At 40.5% G+C, this 20530-nt stretch overlaps 1 protein-coding gene and 1 long non-coding RNA gene across 7 annotated transcripts in view; one reads left to right on the top strand and one right to left on the bottom strand.

Moving 5' to 3' along the window:
- Positions 1-4170: 4170 nt before the first annotated feature.
- On the bottom strand, positions 4171-7656 carry LOC107053998. Its single transcript, XR_005841372.2, has 4 exons — positions 6993-7656; positions 5391-5594; positions 5206-5265; positions 4171-5081 (listed from the first exon to the last, which is right to left on the bottom strand). It is a non-coding gene; the product is annotated as an uncharacterized LOC107053998 (long non-coding RNA).
- Positions 6013-20530, top strand: part of FBLN1 (fibulin 1) — an 82637-nt gene continuing 68119 nt past the window's right edge. For 2 of the 6 annotated variants that reach the window (XM_046940088.1, XM_046940143.1), the window contains exons 1-2: positions 6760-7222; positions 20000-20099. In XM_046940088.1, the coding sequence (XP_046796044.1) occupies positions 6775-7222; positions 20000-20099 (548 nt within the window). In that variant the 5' untranslated portion in view covers positions 6760-6774. 6 annotated transcript variants of the gene reach the window in all.

Raw genomic sequence — 20530 nt, forward strand, 5'->3', positions numbered from 1 at the left:
TATATACAGCTGATAATGTCTACCCTTATTACCATGAATCATAGGATACATGTAGCATGAGATAGTTTAACCCATTAGTGTTCATTTAATGGGTCCAATCTGTTGGCTTTTGTTTATTATTCTTTTACAGTTGTCCAAAGGTATTCTAATTTGTTCAGCCTTCTGATTAAGAGCCGGAGTCCACCAGCTTTGCATATCCTACGTGTCAGCCAGTTTCTGTAGGACAGTGCCAGAAAATATGGTAATATGATATTTTTATGATATTTTTATTTCACTTTGCTAAACTACTATAACTTTTAAATTAATTTGCATTAATATGTTATCCAGTAGCTATCACTGAAAACTGTATATGCATTGGCCAAATGCAAGCCCCATTCCTTGTGTTAACGTGTTTGTACGTAGGTTGTTCTGAAAGTAATGTCTCCTATTTATTTCCATGGAAACTACAACAGATACAAAGAGCACAATAACACTATTTGATAGAGCAAATTCTCAGCTACAAAACACTATTTTTCAACAAGTTACCACCATTAGCTATGCAGTTCTACCAGCAAGCCTGTAAGCTGCACACAAAAACCTGCAGCAGTGGAGGTGACCCACTGTCGCTGTCATCACTGCTGAAACACGCCCCCCACTGCCTCACTGTGCTCACATCCACTGTTTGGTCTTCATAAGTGTTCAGCAAGCATCGATGAATGTCCATAGGTGCCATTTTTTTCACATGGAGAAATGCAGTGACACACCTTTGCACCATATGCATTTCCATGTCAGATCTCATTTTGTCAGACTGTCCCTCTGCTGACATCTGTTACACAGCAACAGAATGTAATGGAAGATGGTGGGAAGGTTCAACCTCTACTGCCATACAACCAATGTCCACCTCAGACATTGTGGGCCAGCATAATAAAATTGGAGGCACTGCTTTTGGAGCATCCCTCATGAAATCAGGCCACCAAGGATGATCTTGGTTTCCTGAGACAAAGACATCGCAGCCCAAGTCTGTAAAGTCTATAACGTGGTAGATGAGTAAATGTAGCTTGGGAATCTCTATTAGAGAATCCAAGACTAAGGAAAAGGAACAGAGATAGTCTACGAAGCTTAAGGAAGAGAAGGAAACACAATATACATTGACTTGTTACAGAGCTCTATCAACATTAATGCTCTTTTCTGCTGACTGGGTGTTTACGTTATCCTCACTTTAAATCTGTCTTTATTGGTAAGATAAAGGTTTTCTGGCAGGACTGGGACTGTTTGCAGATGGATCTCTTTTTTCCTTATTAGACTTATAAAAAATCCACTCATAATAAACACAGCAAATTCATAAAATAGTGAAATAGCAGTGAAAGAAATAGACTTTATGTGACCATGAAGAAATATAGAAAACTGTATGTCCCTGATTTTAAGCTGTTAATTACTCTGGAATTTTATTTATGCAAATCTGAAATGTCTTGTGTTCACTTATGTATTTTCTCCTTTACAAAGATCATTTGGTCACATACTTCGATACTGTTTTTGTTTGACAGGGATGGAGCTCAGATTTATAAGAGATGTCAGAAAGGGAAATGGCTTTTTGCCAGAATAGCCATTTACTTTATTGATGGCTTTTCCCCAACCTCTATAATGAGTTTTTATTTTTGTTTGAACATTAAAACTAACTACTGGCACAGATGTTGATGGGCAAATTTAAGTCAGCCTCTGGGAGACTGCAGTAAAAATAATGACTGATCCATGCTGTTAGATTTCTGGATGCCCCAGGCAGAATCTAAGGCAGATACCATTGGGGTCCCCTCCAAGCCGTATGTGCATGACTCACAGTGCTCTACATCTTATGTAAACTGAGCCTAGCCTTCCTAAGCCTCAGGTCCTGCAAAATGCCATGACCGTTCACACAGAAGACTAGCTCTTCCTGGAGTGACATGAGAGAGTCTAGAAGGGGGAAGGAAATTTATGGGATGGGGGAGATCTGAGAGACTGCAAGGATGCATCTCTAGAAGTAGAGCCAGGAAATACCTCATGAATGTCAGACTGACTTATTCCTGAATTCTACAAGGAATGCCACAAGGGAAATGACATGGATCATCAAAGCATTCCTTTATCCCCCAATAAGCTCTTCCTTGTCTTAGAAGAAGACATATTAATAGAAAGCCATTATCTCTTTTGAGTGTCCAAGATAGCTATATCTATGCTTTTCTCAATCAGACAGAAAATAGAAAGTAGGGGACACTTACAAAATGGATATCAACTCAAAAATGGGTAAAAACTCAGAATATTTAGAAGAAATTATGTTGAAAAAGGCTCAGGGTTATGAGTTTCAGTCTGGATTATTGAACAACAACAACAAATAAGTTGAATTCTACCACAGTATTAACAAACTTATCCACACAAAGAGGAAAAAAAATGTTCAGAGATCAATCTAGCAATGAAAGGGTTTGTCTGTGTGAGGAAAGCTCTATAAACTATCCTTGCATGTATTTGAGCGATAGAGAACAACTACATTCCCTGATTTGGATGCAAGCATCTGTATTGCTACCGATATGGTATAAGTGACTTGGGCTATAGGAATTCATATTTTTTTATATATGTGTTTACATACAGTATACGTATACATTTGTATAAAGAGCAGTTCAAATTTAGGATGGTTAAAAATTTCATCTGACATTCCAATTATTCTGGAAAGATTCCTGAGCCAGATTAGCTGCAGGATGCCATTCTAAACCAAATGGGATATGGGATGGTGTCCAGGTCAGCCTTCTTGACACAGCTGGAGGCACAGTTTTGTACACACTAGGGAACAGAGCAGACTCCCAAGCATCCTGTCTTCCCTTGCTCATCTAGGGCCTGGCACGATTCAGGCCATTATCTGTTTAGTGTGGATAATCAGTAGTCTTGATTTTGAGGAATTTATGGCTTGGGGTACAGTCAGGCTTATCTGAAAGGAGACTTATTCCAAGCTAATACATAGCAAAGATATGCAAGTGGTATGAATTATTCTAAGTTACTTTGATGGTCACTTAGGCTGCACAAAGCACTGAATACATAGCGATGGTAACTTCACCATGAGTATGAGTCCAGATATCTATTCAGAATGAAACTAGATTGATATATAGACTCAAAATAATCAATAAGTTGTCATCTGTGATAACATTAACAATTTTGCAAGATAACTTTGGATTGTTGTGCATCCATTTCTGAAAATTTTGATGTGGATTTTCTGTAAAAGGTGTGTCATAATTCAATCAGAGAAATTAATGCCCAACCAAGACAGGCAAGAAAATCAGAATGGTGCCCATAAACCTTAAAAATCAGTTTCCAGTATTAAGTTGCTAAAAATACAAATAGGCCAAATTTCCAGAGTTAAAATGATTATTTGATACAGTTGTTTGCATGCCTTTTGCAAAGAGAAAGCTTTATTATTACAATTGTATTTTAATTCAAAAAAGATTCAGGTAGTGTTTTCTCCAGCAAAGAAACTGAATGCTAGCTATACTTCAGACACACCAATGGTTGGCACTAATTTGCATGGATCATCTGTACTCCAATAACTATGGATTTGCTTACTGTAGAGTTTGGAGTCTTATTTTAATGCTGGGAGATGGACTCCATGGACTTTGCTTGATCATTGTGCATTCATAGCAGTGAGTAGAATATTACTCTTTTTAAGAAAGAAAAAGAGGCCTTTCTATGCTCTCTGGTTTAGTGTATTTCCTTAATGAGAAGAAAATGTCGCTTCATTTTTTTTCCATTTGGGCCAAGAAGTTTTCCTTCATTAACAATGGATAGATTTAATTTCTAGGTGCATCTATTTTCATCCCTGCAGCAGGGAAGATAGAACTATTTCATTTCCTTCTGGTTTTCTCTCAACTTCTGGACAAATGAATGGAGGGGAAAAAGAAAGCAGGATGTCAGAGCTGTAGTAAACCAGAAAGACTGGGAACATGGCTAAGCTTTGTTCGACAGGCCTTACACAGGCTTGTTAAAGCCACTTCATGAACTGCTGTTCCCATGAAAGTAAGTAGAAAAATGACAACTGTGAACCTGCTGCCATAGATGGTAATGGGTTTGTTGGAGCTATTCGAAATTCTTTGTCATTCTTCATGATTGTATCTACTTGCAACAAGACCCTTGGAAATGACTTATGCAATGATTTGTTACGCTGTCATTACTCATTAATTTGAGCTTTTGCAAATGATTTTTATTCTTCTGAAGTAAAAATAAAATCGTAATCAAAGAATTTGTTTGTTTGAAAAGCTACACAAAGGATTACAAGGCTTTTGCAAACAGATGTAAGAAAAAAATGTGGTTGTGCAAAATGTTCCCTCTCATAAGCCCTTTCTATGGACTTCCAGGAGGTTTGAATTGAGCCCCAAGTGCACAGCTTAGCTCACTACAAAGCTTGGGGTCAGTAATTAGAATCACATGTACTTGAAGCCACTGAATCTGATTGTAGGTGAGAGCGCCAATTTATACTGGAGATATGTATTAATATGAAAAAAAAAGGCAACCAAGAACTATGATCAGATCTTCAGATGGCCATAGCTGTGAGGGTTTCTAGAAATATTTCTTAAATTCTTAGTTGAGTTTGCCTCATTCCACTTCTGGTGGCAAACTAAGCAGGAAGAAGGAATTCTTACTCTACAGATGATGTTAATCAGGGTAAGCCCATGTGTGGACTAGCTATTATGTGTGACTTTATATTGCTTCAGTAAAACTGGTGAACTTCTTTATATTCATCTTTTATCAATTAGTAGTAGGTTTAAAGTAATGTGAAATAAGCCACTGTGGAACTGACTCTAGGGTTTCTATAGAGGAGACACTGCTGTTCCAGTTAAGCTGGTGCAAAATTTAGACAAGGTGTGATCTTTGTTAGTTGCCTCCTGCAGCTGTCTGATATGTTAAAAACTGCAGCTGGGAGGTTGTGAGGAAAAGGCCAAAGTACCCACTGTAACAGATGCAAGAAGACTTGAAAACAGGGCATTTAAAGAAGAGGCTGAAATAGATGGGTGTATGTAGAAAAGGGAAGAAAAAATACCCCTGAATAAAGTCAGTCCTCCATTCTTCCTTGCCTTTTTTTAAACTGCCTCCTACAAATGAAAAAAAAAAAAAAAGAAGGAAAAAAAAGGGAAAAAAAAAGAAACAGTGGTCAAAAAAGGATGAATGACCTGGGCAGGGTATGTTCATGGAATGAGGAGTGGGGATAGAGCTCACTTCTTTGATGTGTCTTCCTGCAGCAACGAGGAGGCACCAGCAGAAGATGCATGAAGCTGGCTGCAGAGGGAACAAAACGAAATGATCTTTCACACAAGCAGTGGAAGATCAGTGTAAATCTGTTGCCAAAGGATATTTCGGATGATAAAGGTTTACAAGAACTCACGGTGAGACTGGATAAATACCTGGAATAGGAATTCATTGAAGGCTACTAAGTACACAGAAATTACATTGCTCTGAGGAAATGTTCCAAACTCAAAGCAGCTGGAGGCTGGCAGGATAGCTGAGAGAAGGCTTTCCTTGCGCTTGCCCTTCCTCTGGTGACCACTTGCAATCGCTGCTGAAAGCAAGCTGTTGGACTAGTTGGATCCATGGCCACATGCTCTTCCCTAAGGAAAGAAAAGAGCAAGTCACCAAGGGCAGAAAAAAATCTGCATACTTTCAACTCTTATGTGTGTTAAATGCTGTTTTCTAGTTGGATGTTTTGAGGAGAGATACCCACGCATGTTGAGTTATTGAGTGCTCACAAGACAAATAGTCCAATCAGAGCCCCCCGTGGCACAAGTGCCAAGCAAACATAAAGCAACTTACAGCTGTTTCTGAGTAAAACCTACGGCAAAGCGGAGTGGAGCGATGAACTCCCTGTTTGTTTCCACATGCATCTGCATGTAAACATCGTCCCCACATTATCTAAAAGATCTTGGCAGCAACATAGACAACTGAGTGCCTCCAACCCAGCTTTGCCTTTGACCACTATCAGTGTTTGCGTTCCTGTTTAAATAAGATAATGGAGGTGGGGGGGTCGATAGGGCAGAGCTGAGCGCCTCATCTGGGTACAAATTCTCATCCTGATATTTTACCAGAAGTAAGAACGGTGAGGTTTTTTTGTGTTCCATTTGTTTTTCTTTTCTTCCCCCCCCCCTCCCCCAGTGAAGTTTGTTTAGAGATTCTAGAATCTCTCTCCTTTTTAAAACCCTTTGTCCTGAAGAAAAAAAAACAAAACACCAAACCCCAAACCAAACAAAAACAGTTATTGCAGAGTAAAATCCACGGAAAGATCAAGGAGGGGGGTGTAGTTGAAAATCTCCTTTCCAGAGGTTGAACCTTTCCTCCCCTGCTAGGTGGTTTCTTTTGTTTTTCTCTGCTTTGCCTTTGTTTGTGGCTTTCTCCCACTTGGCTCCGACAGAATTCGCTGCGTTTCTCGCGCACAGAATCAGTCAGGCCGTCCCTAGGTTCATGCTGAGGATCTGTAAAGTTTTCCGAGCCGAAGGGAGTCACATTTACAGCCTGTGTGGGGGTGGCGAGGAGAGAGTAGGGGTATCAGCGCAACAGGGGCTCTGCCTCCGAGCCGCGGTGCCGCTCAGTTCTGCTGAGCACTTGCAGGCTGTGTAATTAACCGGGGGAGGCAGTGAATTAAATCTTTGTAAAGCCCACCGAGCGGGGGGTTCCTGCGAGCTCTTTTCCAACCGGTCTCAGGCGGCTGGGATAACATCAGCCACAGCAGCAACGGCGGCGAGCGAGAAGCGGGGAGAGCCAAGCCCCGCTCGGTGCGAGTGCTCCCGCCGGCCGATGGACAAGCTCCGCGGGGCCCGGCCGCTGCGGCTGCTGCTGCTGCTCCTGCTCCTGGCGTTGCTGCCTGCGCTCCGGGGCCAAGGTAAGAGCGGGAAGCGGCACCCAGCGCGGGCGGCGGGGGTCCCGAGCGGCGAGCGGGACCGTGGGGCGGGAGCAAACTTAGGGCGAGGGGCCGCCGGGCTTCCCTGCCGCTTTCACCACCCCCCCCACCTCACCCGTGCCCCTGGACGTCCCGGGCAGGCGCCGCTGCCACGTTCCTGTGAGGAGAAAGGCGTGGCGAGCACCGCGCCCGAGGCTCCGGCCCGGCAGGTTAGCTGTGCCGCCCAGGGCGCGGAGCCGGTGAGGCAGCCGCGGCGGAGCTACCCGAGCGGCGGGGCCGGGCGCGGCCCGCGGGGGTCGGCAGCCCCGGAGCAGCGACGTGAGGCCGGCCTCGGAAAGAGGGCAGGTGTGAGCCGCCGGGCACCCGGCTGCACCCTAAAGCGGGACGTGGGTCCGAGGGGGAGCTGGGGGTCTGGCCGCAGCAGGAGGCAGCGAGGCAGGGCGCGGGCCTGTTAAAGGCAGAGTGTGAAACGTCCGAGTGGCACTGCGTGGTGGAGTTGCTGAGGAGGGCGAGGACACGGGTCCTGCTGGCCCTATCTCTATACCGTACACGTATTTCCCAGTTCTCTTGGCACCGCATCCAAAGAAGATATTTGTTTGGTTTCAGTCGGCAGAGTATATCAAAGTGTAACTGTTAAGATATGTCAGATAAGCTACTTTTCACGCTGTGACGGTGAGTTCATCATAGCGGCTAAGTGGCATATGCCTGCCTAACTGTGAGGGGCCGTTCAGAGCCCAGGCTGGATCATCCTGCCCGCCAGCAAACGTTTACAAACACGTGGCCCCCCGGCCTAAGGACGGCAGACAAAAGCCAGTGAGGTAATTTATTATTTACTATCGCAGTATTTTGGCTCTTGGATTTCCCAATTGCAGGGCAGTTGTCACAGCCGTCCTTTGAAATACTTGCCTTGGATGGAGATGTTAGCCACTCCTTTTAAAGACGGAGGAACAGAATAAGGAGGGACTGGAAAGCAAAGTTTAGTCCTAAAAGCCCTTCTATTTTCTTTCTGAGGACAGGGTACATTTGTGGCTTTGATGCTTCACAATGAAGGGGCGTAATAATATTGACTGCTGAAAATTGCTATAAAACGCTGAATAACTTCACTTTGTAATGTAGTGTACCTTTAACCTTAGCTCATTTGCTACATTTTAGGAAAAAAAAAAGTCATTGGATGCATAATGTCAGGTTTTTGAAGTTTACTGCAAATTACAGACAAATATGGCAATAAAAGGTATATCAGGTCTTTATTCTCAAATAAAAATCAGAACTTTAATTTTGCTGGGAATTGCTGTGTCTTCAGAATTCTAAAACAGTAGATTAGGTAAAATAAGACTTAAATGCCTAAGAGCAAATGAGGGTCCTTGTTTAGGATACAGCTTCTTGAAGAGAAGACTTTGCTCATATACAATATTATTCGAAGATGTAGATATGCTATGGAAATCACTAGTAATTGTAATCACTGTAAGATATTTTTCTCTGCATTCTTTCACAAGGCCATCTGTGTTTTGCAGGCAAATGAGCTAGTTACATGGCAAGCTCATGTTGTTTGAGTGTATGCTGTTTGGGGCAGTCTGTTTTCCTCTGTGTGAGTAGTGTAAAGAGGCTTGGGATAAAGGCAGTCTCCTGAGGGCTTTAATGATGTAATTGCCAAGTTACTTTATCAACTTCTTTCTGAAACACAGCCTCCTCATAAACTTGTTTCTTTCAGTTTCCCAATTTGCTTTTCTCTTCTCATGAATTATCAGATCATCAATATCTGTTAATTAAAGACCTGGGGCTAAGTTCAGGGGAACTGCCAAATGCATGTGAAGATAGAATGCTTATAAGAATGTGCATACTTAAATTTCATGATGCAACTTCATTTTACTTTAAACACTGCACTTTTATTATAACTATTTTTTGCCTGTGGTATAAACTGCCATCCCTACTGAAAAAGATAGATTGGTCACGTCATTACATCCAGTCAGTGTATGAACAGTTCACCCTCTTGCTGGGTCTTTGGCATGTCTTGGTACTACAGACACAGACAGTTTAACTCACTAAACATCTGGAAACATGTCTATTCAGTGTGAGCTTATAGTTTGTAATAAAAAAATGTTCCACTGAGTTTGTGGAATGAGTTTTATTTTAAGATCATGATTTTTACATGTGCTTTTATAGCAGTGAGTTTATAAGAAATATGTGGGTGGAGTAGGACTTATAAAAGGCTGGTTTTATTCTTTTTTGCCTGCTATCATAGCTACAGTCTCCCTAATCATAGAATCATAGAGTGGCTTGAAGATGATCTAGTTCCAACCCCCCTAAAAATCATGTACCACCAAAACATCTAATTCTAAAACATGAGTGCTGTTTTCAGTTGAATTTCCTTTTAATAGACCATTTTCAGGCATGATGTTTTGTTGCAATCAGGGGAAGAGCAAAATGTTAAACTCTTGTTTTTCATCTCTGTAATTGAAAGCAGACGTGTTAGTCAAATCCAAGATGAAAATCCATAAACTAGCTTATCAAGTTACTGCAGTGTATTTATATGATTCCTTAAGATTTCAGGCAAAACCTCATAGCAGGTCAGTGGATTTTCAAAATGTATTTATTTATTGCTGTGTATAACCTATTCTGCAAGCTTGATATCAACTCTACACGTACTGTCAATAAATAGCTGTGTCAAGACCAACTTGTTCGGCAGTATTTCTATCAGCATTTTTGAAAATGAAAGGTGAATCATAGCTCTTTCAGAACTTGACAGAGATAGTTATCTGGGACCATAAAAGAATATAGAATTGTTTTCATGAGTTATGGATAGACCTAAAGAAGTAGGTGTCAAAATCGGTTTGATTAGCAGAATAAGTGTCTACTGTCTTCAGAGAGTACTTGTAATGAGCACAAGGGGAATGAGACAGAGAAGGTCAAGAAAGAGAGAATTGAAGTCTAAATTAAAAAATCATGGTATGGGCAAGGACTTTCATGGTAGGATAAAATGGCTTAGTATGAAAAAGATAAATAAACAAAACCTTGTAAATACAAGTAGCAAAAAGTGGTGCTTGCCAGTGACAAGGAATAAGGAAAATGGAAGAAGTCGAGGAAAGAAGAAATTAGCAGATAATTTTAGCCAGAATAGTCAGATGTTTTTGTAGAGCACTCAGGAAGTGTCAGGCACGTGTATTTACATGTGGGTTAGATGAAAGGAAACAGGTCAGAAGCTGGGATTTTAGTAGTTAAGTCATTACATGCAACTGGAAGAGTCGATGATGTTACTCCAAGATAAAATGTGTAAGCAGAGGCAAAAGACTAAGACTCTGCTGAGTCAGAAATAACAGAAAGGTTGTCCACAAAGAAGTTAGTGAAGGAGTCAATAGGAGCAAGAGGGAACATATTGCAAGAGGTCACATGAAGCCAAAAGAATATGAAGTAGTGAAAGGGTCAATAAAGATCAGTGAAGAGCCTTAGAATGTGAAGAATTCCTGGGCATAATACGATGTTAGTAAAATGTAGCTTGGAAACAGGAATGGTCAAAGTAGTATCTACAGAGGCAGCATACTGGGTATTTTACAGTGTCAGGGACATGGTGTACCATAAGAGAAAAAATACAACAGTAACTTGCCAGTTTATCAGACAGGATGATGATTCTTATCCTGCTGCAGTCATCTCTAGCAAGACAGTAGGACGCTGCAGTAAGAGTTATGCTGAAATTATTAGCAAAAGTTGTGTTGAAATTCTTCTCTTGTTGACAGAATACAATAATGTTCAGTGCTAATGTTTTCCTCAGTGCACTGGCACATCTTCTGCTAACGCAGTTGAAAAGGAACTGAATAAGGATTTCTAAATTCTCAGGAATTCTCTTTTGAACTCGTTGCAGTTAATCAAATTTACTTAAAGTTTCCCTTCAGAAAGAGCTGACAGACACCTCTGATGAAGCCTTACATATTTACTGCTCAAGTACAGGAGAGTCATGTTATTTTCGGAGTTACGGTAGCACCCACAAGCAGCCAATAGCTCATAAGATGTTTCCTGCTAAGAAGCTTTTAATATTTACTAAGCTCTGGAATGATACATTGTAGGAATGATACCAGCACTAGGTCCATTTGAAACGTTTCTGTCAGTCTGCCTTGAAGCTCTTAATACTGGCTGAGTTCTGGGTTCAGAGTACTGAGTACTTCTAATGTCAATACTTTGGAAGAAAATCTCTAAGAGCTAGACAGCAATTTGTGGTTCAGTATACATAATTTGACTAACAAGGATAATCTCATGTAAGACAGTTTTAGTAATGTCTCCAAGAGAACCTAACTCATTGCTATATAACTATATGTAAAAAATGGATCTTTATTCTCTACAGGTTCCTTCCATATTCATCAGTTACTTGAACCTTGTCCCATTGTGCTATACATTTTGTCCAGTTTGTATAGTGTCTCCAGACTAAGTATAACAACAGTAGAAAAGCAGAATCATTCATCATTGTCCATCTGAATCTTATATTTTCAGTAACTATGCTTACAGAGTAGATGTATGTCACTTAAGCAGTCTACAATAACGTTATTATTCTTGCTGATTCTCTGGTCAGATGAAAATAGAGAGATCCCAGTATGAAACTGATGTTTGGTGCAACCGTTTTACATGAGAAGGTGCAGGAATGTTAGAGCATGGATTTGTTTTAAGCTCTGAGATGTGCTGCTCAGTCATATTTTCACATACTTCCTATTTCAATTGCTTTAATTGAAATATACATCTTCACTTGGATTTGCTCCAAAGCTATTTGAGGTCTGTCTTTTATTTATTACAGCACATTTTGGATCATGGCCTTTATACAAAGGAACAGGACTAATAATAAATAAATTATAACATCTTATATAAAACTTCTCAATGACATATTCTCTGAAGATTTGAAATGAGAAATCAAGAGAAGATAAAAAAATTATTCTTAAGTGAGAAAGGGAAAAAACACTGCTTAGGATTATCAGCACTCTGTGAAGTAATTTTATTTTTAAAGTTCAAGGTTAGGGAAGCAGCCTCTCTTGATATTCTTATGAACAACTAAAAAGAGGTCTGCCTAGAACTACCAGATTTTATGATTTCTGCCTGAGAGCAGTGGATACAACGAGATAACCTCTCATGTGCTCCTCCATCCTTGTTATCTATGGCGTTCTGATATGCATATGGATGCCTTGTGGTTTTCCTGCAATAGATGGAGTCTTTCCTTTTTTTTCCTTTTACTTTCTCTTCAGAAGAAATAAGGCATGTTACAAAAAAGCACTGCCTCCCTTATCACCAAACACATCAGCTACCTCATCCCCAGCTGCCACCATCAACAATTTTAAGAGCTTCATTTTATAGACTGCAAACAGACACACCTCATAAATTGAGGTTTGGCCATATTTGAAAAATCCCCTTAATTGTGTGATGGCCACTGCTGGTGCTACCAGAGCCACATTCCCCATAAATGAGTGTTCTCCAGACCTAAGAAAATTTCCAGTAAAATGTTGGCTGTTTTAAAACCAACCACAAAACACTCTAACATACCAGGCATTTCCTTTAGGGTGCTGCTACTTTAGTTAGTATGCTAGCTGGGTTTTCTCAGTAATCTCAGCTGTCCTGAAATAATCACACTCAGATGAGAATTCATCTGAAGGTAGAAACTGAGACCCTTTAAGGGTGTTTGTAGAGAATATCCCCTTTTTTAGCAACATATGAACCGTGAGTGATTAGTTGTCAGTCCATAAGTTTTAAATGTGCCTTCCCTGCCTGGAAGAGAGGCACCATTTTCACAGGCTCCCTTGGAGTAGCCTGGAGCAGCACTGGGGAGGGCCAGTGGGTGGTGAAGCCAGGCCTTGTGGGACACAGTAGATCCACTCTTTTCTGTTTCATGTTTTTGTCAAGAGGGCATTCTGGCTTCAGGTTTTGTGCATGTGTTATGAAGCTCAAGCTGGTATCGTAGAATCATAGAATGGATTGAGTTGAAAGGGATCTCAAAGATCATATCTTTCCAAACCCTCTGCCATGGACAGAGCTGCTACCACTAGGTCAGGTTGCCCAGAGCCCCATCCAGCCTGACCTTGAATGCCTCCAGGGGTGGGGCATCCACAGTTTATCTGGACAGCCTGTGACAGTGCTTCAGCACCTCTGAGTAAATAATCTTTTGTTAACATCTAATCTAAATTCTTGCCTCTTTTAATTTAAAATCATTCTCTTCTCTTCTATCACTATCAGACTGTGTAAAAAGTCAGTCTCCCTCCTGCTTTATAACCTCTCCTCAAGTACTGGAAGGCCCATTGAAGTCTCCCCAGAGTTTTCTCTTCTCCAGGCAGAACCAGCCCAGCTGCCTCCATCTTTCTTTATAGGAGAGGTGCTTCAGCCCTCTGATCATCTTTGTGGTCCTCCTTTACGCCCTCTCCAACAACTCCATATTTTTCTTGTGTTGGGGGCCCCAGGCCTGGATGCAGTACGCGTGTATTTGTTAGGGAAACTGTAAGAGCAACTTAATGGAAGGACTAAGAATAGGTAACTGTCCAAGGGTGACAGTGTTTACAACCTGTTTCTCCTTCCAACCTTCAGATCACTCCCTTATTTATCCACTCACCATGTCCTTTTTTTTTTTTTTTTTTTCTGTTTTTGTCTTTTTTTTTTCTTGGTATTTCCCTCACAGAGCTGGGGAGAAGATTCTTTGAGAGTAGGAAAGGAGGAAAAGTATCTATTTGCTTTACTTCTTTGTCTAGATGTGTAAGGCAGGAAGAGCTTAATTCCAGCTTAATTCTGAAGAAATCCAGCAAATACACCATCTCATGCTGAGGGGTGCTGTGCTTTCCTTCATTGCTCCCTTACTCTCAATTCAGAGTGTTTGTTTCAGGGACTTGTGAGGCCAAGCTTTCCTTTGTATGTTGTTCTCTTTCATCATTTCTTCTTCTCTGTGTGCCTAATCCCTAGGTTTACCCACAAGATTGGGTGCAACAAGGCAGTCTTATCCTGTTACTCTGTTACTAGCTGGACCTTTGAAATCAGCTTTCTTCCCTTGTCTAAATGCATCTCTGCATCTATTTGATCCTGTATGTCGCCAGCCAGTGTTTGCATTGCCAGAAAGAGCTTTTCTGCAGTTTGCAGTAAGGATAACCAAAAAATTGAAACTACATATTCCAGCCACCAGTACTTCACTGCCATCCTTGCTACAAAGGCAGCTGACTCATCTACCTAATATTAGACAAATCATTGTTTCACGAACTGGCCAAGCACAGTTAGTCTGCATTGAACCTACATCACAGTGAAGCCATGGCCAAAGGAATATGCACTTTCTCTGGATCCATCAGAAGAGTATAATTATAAAGGGAGGTTGGGAGACAAAAAACATGACCTGAATTAATACAGATAGCCAACTTGTCATTTTGAGGTTCAAATTATGTATATAGACTTGCTTTTTATTTTTTTCTTTCCAGCTAAGAGTTAGATGAGTGCTACCAGTAAATGAGTTTTCTTGACAAGAAAGATATGCTGTAAAAGTTGAACATATTTTTTTTTCTAACTGGAAACCTGAACTAATGCATGTCTGTTGTAAGCAAGAGTTCCAGAAATTCAGGATGACGTACTGTTGCTGAAACTTGTTGGACTGGTGCTGAGCTTTCACAGAGTCTGTCTGCTGTCTGTATCTGCATATGCTGAGAAGTGATAATCATGTTCTGTTTTCTTGCATTCCATTAGTCCTGAGTCTCCTACAGAGTAAATTGATGTGCTTAAGAGATTGAAAACATCTTAGTAAGAAGCTGTGACTTTGACCCCTTGAACTGAACTTATTTCCACATCTGTACCCTACTGCAGCTGGTTGTGTGTGCTGGGGAGTCAATGAATACCATGGTCACGTCACTTGCAGTGAGGAACTAGAAGGCTTGAATAGCATTAGCCTGATAAGTCCACCTATGCTTTGGTGTAGCTTTGGTTTGATAGTATGATCAGTGATAGCAGCTTTATAAGTGATCCATAGATCAGCACTGAGTAATGAACAGCTATCTTAATCCTGGGTTGTGCATAGGCTTTTCCATCAGCAGTGCAGCTGTACAGAATAGCTGCTATTGTACATTGTTAATTAAAAAATCTGGCCTTTTTTGATCTAGTTGGAAAGCTAGTATCATGAGAATTATCCAATCCGTTTTACTCCTGCTGACTTTTTTCCATGATTCCCAGAAGAAATTCGGGGTTTCTCATTCCAGGAATTATGCTTTTGGATAACATTCTTAAGCTTATCTTTCTTTTACAGAAAATATTAACTGTAGCAGCTGAATAAGCAGTTATTACATCATAGAAGTCTAAAGTTATACAAATTTTTACAGAATTTGATCACATTTTTTTTTGCTTCGAACTCCTTCACAGTATGGCAGTCCATTTAAGATTAGCAAACTGCTTTTCTTAAAACAACCATATACTGCTACATGTTTTGCCAATGTCAGCATAATTCATAGCTAGCAGATGAATGCATCGTGTGCACAAAACGTTTTAATTACTGTGACCTTTAACCACTTGTTATCTGATAAGTCTCCTTCATGACAGGTTCTATAAAATTAGAGATCTGAGTTCCAGCTGTGTTTCTTCTGTCCTTTTCCTTGAAGAGGACTCCTGGAACTTCTCTCAGAATACTGCACGTACCACCTTGACATCAAGATAGGGATCCCAGCTGTTATCATATTAACATGTAGAGTTTCCACAACTCAAGTTCTCACGGCTGCCCTTCTGCACATACTTTTTTACAGGGATAAGGTGGTGACAGAGATGCATTTGATTTTATCCAAATTAGGCTTGAATGTTCTCCTGAATCAGTCAAGTAACCTGCAAAATCTGAATGAGAAATGTTACCATCTTAACAGATCTTGGTTTTATCTTTGTATCTTTGTCTCATGATATCAGAAAGCTGAACGATTGCTTCAGAAGCTTACACAATGGGCCACGCAGTGTATTCCTGTATATTGCAACTTCCCTGTAGAGTTCTTCCTTCCAAATAAAAGTGCATATCTTATCTGAATGCAAACAGTATCATCAGCCTTTTCCCAGAAATGTTTTGTCTCTCAGATGACTAAGATTTCTTTGTCTGACTTGCATGTAACATTAAGCGCTTGGCTAAACAGTTTTAGGGGCACCAAGTTCAGAAGAGCAGTACTGTAATGTGTATTTGATCTCTGGCATTCCAGCACAGAGGGGTGCTATGAGCTGCTCAGCTGCAGTAAAAGCCATGTAGTTATATTCAGAAAAAAATATATATATACTTTTTACACAGTAAGTGAGACTCCTTGAGACTTTTTTGTCAAAGTAGTTTCTGTTGTCTGCTTTCTACTACCCCTTCTTTCCAGGTTCTCTATATGAGGAACTTCTGGTTATGAGAAGTGAGGACATGCCGTGGTTGCCCCATGCTGTTGGTTCCCTGAAGAGGATGAAGAAGGCACAAATGGCCTCAACACAAACTGCTTGCCCAAAGACTTCCAACTGGGAGCCACATGAATATGCACATGTACAGTTCAAGCCACAACACTAGAAAAATAAAGTTACAAGGCAATAAGTCTATCCTGTTTCTAAATAATTATTAGTAACTCTTAATGCCAAAAAAATCAGAATAAATTCCAGTGCAGTCAGGAGATGAACCTTGAGGTGTGAGATATGCACTTTTAGAGATTTTGCAAGAATTAAGTTTTATCCATGGAATACCATTTTTAAAGGCAAGCTGTGAAGCAAAGCTAGAGAAAATGTTTTTCACTCTTTTATTGTTATGTATGAGAAGAATGGTCTTGAGGGTGGAGTCCTTTTTTTTTCTGCTTGTTTTCCACTTCCCCCTGTTCTCCAGAGAGTTCTAGCAGGATCTTTGGAGTATATGAATTCTGATGTCACAAAAGAAAAAGAAAGAAAGAAGGGATCTTGGACCGCGGTTCTCCCTCAACAATCTATCTGAAAGCCTTCTTTTTCTGGACACACTTCTACAGGGGAAGTTGCTTAGCTTGGCCTGCTTTGAATTCTTGAGTTATTCGGTTGGAGTAGAGGTGTATTGCCAGAGCTGGGAGGAAGAATCTGTGTCCAGAGCCAGGGATTGTCCTTCTGGAGAGGAATTTGGCTAAAGACCCATTTGTACAAAGCCATGCAAAAGCCTGCAGCCAGCTCTGCACTTCAGTTAAATGTGTATCATTTTTCAGCATGAGTAAGATTAATTGCAGTCAACAGCACTAAAAAATACAATTATTTGTAACACATTGTATGAAATTCAATGCATGAAATGTTTGTTAGCAATATACTGGCAGAGAGCACCAGACAGGATCCCCTATTCCCAAAGAAGAGATCAGACACAAATGCATGTCTTTCACCACAGGCAGATATTTATTCACAGGACAGATTTTCCCTGCATCATTATAAGCTGCAATTAGCTTTCAGACACTGGCATAAATTTTGGACACACTGGAATTCAAGAGAAATATTGCCTGGACTTCAGAGTTACAGTTTTGATCAGTGTTTTGAACATACAAGTAAGACTAGAAGAATGACCTGGGTCATTGAGTACAAAGCTCTCTTATAAGCTAACATTAAATGCAATTCCATTTAGACATATAATGATTTTCTTATTAAAGAATGTTTGGCGTACTTGATCCCATCATTCTGATTACTGTTTACCTCTGTAATATTTGTTGACAGAAACCACATCCTTTCACAAGCTTTACTTATCTAAGTTTAAAATAGTCTGTTGTTTTTTTGTTTGTTTGTTTTGTTTTTCCAGCCTCCCCTCATATACCAGAGCTTTGATTCCCCTGACCATCCTCCCAGCCTTTTCTTCACACATTTTCCATTTTGATTTAATCTTTCCTAAAGAGGGGTAGCAGAATTATTCTCGGTGGTTGAGAAATTTGCACAGTAGGAGTAGTAGCATCCTTAAGGGTGCCTATCCTTAGAGGACTGATACATCCTAAAATCTTATCTAACCTTTTCCCTTTTTGCTTAGAATTCTTAGGTTATAATCACTTATCAGGAATATAGGTTATTCTCTGAAAGCAACTATGTTACTGGGGAGGATAATCTTCTTGCTTTCAGCTACTCTTTACTGCTCCATGAATGAAAGTCTGCCAGTTGAGGAACTCATGTAAGTTCCTTCTGGTCTTTGTCAAAATGACTGTGATCATGAACAGGTTAAATAACATTTTGATTTATTTTAATGATTGCAAAAGGTTAGGAGGTGGATCTGCAGACAGGTGGAAGGAGGCTGTAACCCTCAGGCAGGAGGAGCACTTGGAGAATAACCTCATTATTAGTACAGGAAGAACCAGAGGATGCAGGTGCATGTGTTTACCAGACTCTGCAGGAAGTCTGTTAAGTACAGCTTAAGATGGTGTTGATTGCCATTGCCACAGAGGCACTGATGGTCATGGTATTTGCTCATGGGAAGCTTGGTATCCACCAGGACACTCAGATCCTTCTCTGAAGAGCTGTTTTCTGGTTTGTCAGGCCTCAGTGTATACTGGTGGAGGGGTTTTATTCTTCTTCAGATGCAAGACTTTGCATTTCCCTTTGTTGAATGTCATGAGGTTCCTCACTGGCCAGTTCTCCAGCCCACTGAGCTCCCTCTGGATGGCATCTTGGGCATCAGCCTCTCCTAGTCTTCTATCATCTGTGAACTTTCTGAAGATACACTCTTTCCCAGTGTTCAAGTCATTAGTGAAGATGACCCGAAACCAATATTGAGCCCTGAGGTATGCCACTAGTGACTTGCCTCCAGCTGGACTTTTGCCACTGACCACAGTGCTCTTGACCTGACTGTTCAGTTTTTAGCCCACCTTGCTGTGAACTCTTAAAACCTCTTAAAGCCTGTATGCTGTCTCCTTGTCTCTGTGGAAGTACTGGGAGACAGTGTCAAAAGCCTTAGTGAAGGAAAGGTAAACAGCAGCCACTGCTCTCCCTTGACCCACCAGGCTGGCCACCTCATTGTAGAAGGCTCAGAGGTCGACTAAGCACATTTTTCCCTTCATAAATCCAAGCTGATTTCTTTAATAACTTTCATATCCTCCTGTTCTGAAATGGTTTCCAAGAGGTTTTTCTCCATCAACTTCCCAGGTTGTGAGATGACACTGACAGATTTGTACTTTCCCTGATGTTCTCTCTTGCCATTTTTGAAGATGGGGGGATGTTTTTTCTCCCGTTCTTCAGGAACTTTTTTCAGACACAGATAGTCAAGAGTAGTTTCACAATGACATCAGCCAGCCACCTCAGCACTCCTGGGTGCAACCCATGAGGTCAATTAGTCAAAAACCGATGAAACAAAGGTTGCATATTTGTTATACGAGGAGCTGTTCAGTGTGTGGACTGCAAAATAATTAATAGGAAAATGTGACTCATGTTTTATTCCAAGTTCTGATACACCTGCTGTGCAGTGAACTTTTGCACTAGGAATATGAAACAAACCTGTAGTGATTGTCAGTTCATTAACGATGTTTAGTTTTTTTCAACCAGAGATTTCAGCAAAAACAATGCTCTGCACAGATAATTATCTTAAGTATGCTTTTGCTCTGAGTTTCAGCGTTGGTATCAATTGGTATCCATATAATTTTTCTTTCATATGTTAAGTGATTAAAACACTGTATGCCTTTCTTTCTCTCTGTACAATATTTTAGCATTACAGACATATTTTGGGGTCAAACAGATTAATTGGATGATAACCTCAGGAAAAAAAAAAATCAACAGTTCTGTAAATGACTTTATAAGGAGAGTCACTCATCTTTTGTATCACTCAGTTATTTGATTTTATCCTGTTTTCTTCTGGATTTTGATGGTTCCTTATGACTACTGCCACCTTTGATAATAAAGAAGTGCAATGGGGCATACCTCTTTATTATGCAATCTCTAACTGAACTGTTTTCTGCTGGAGTATCAGTCCTTGGTCTGTGTCTTTATTTGGAAGGATAAAGGAAACTGTAGTTTACTTTAGGAGTACATTGGACTCATTGCAAGGTATTAATGGATGTCTCATTGGGCCTTGGCTGCCTTTCTGGAGAGGTGCACTGTTCTGTGTGTAGATTAGGGAGGGAAAATGAACTATCCTTCTTTCTTTACACTGACAGATACAGTGCTATATATTAAGATTGCAATAAATATATTGTTGTGTTTTTCTTTCTTTTCTCATTTCTGCAGATCTTTCGATGGAAGAATGCTGTGACAAGGGTGTTGAATGGGCAAACAAAAACAGAATATGTACTTCTCTACCATTAATTTCTGAGTCCAGAGAATGCAGGTATACTGTTACACATTATAAATTACATGAAAATATGAACTCTAGTATAAAACCATGGAAATGGCAGGTATGAAAGCTGATTATAAGGTGAAAAACGTAGCTCTTATATCAGAGTTTTTGATATCCTTGAAGAAACCTGAGGACCAAATTCACTTCTCTTAAGTCTTTTAAATTTCTGCTGTTGGTTGAGTGCAGAGTCACCCTGCTCTAACCTGTTCATTCTGCACCATGTCCCTTAGAAGGTTTTCCACTGATATCTGCTCACGGGGCTTGAACTCAGCCTACAGTCAGCGTATCTCAGCATGGCTTTACTGATGTCAGTAGAGCATCTTCACTTTACGCTGACTGAAAATGTAGCCCAAGTACAAGTTTTTGAGTAGATGTTTTTGAAGAAACAGCAGATCATGTACATGAATAATACATAGACTGTG

The sequence above is a fragment of the Gallus gallus genome, chromosome 1 (genome assembly GCF_016699485.2).
Source record: "Gallus gallus isolate bGalGal1 chromosome 1, bGalGal1.mat.broiler.GRCg7b, whole genome shotgun sequence".
NCBI classification, from domain to species: domain Eukaryota; kingdom Metazoa; phylum Chordata; class Aves; order Galliformes; family Phasianidae; genus Gallus; species Gallus gallus.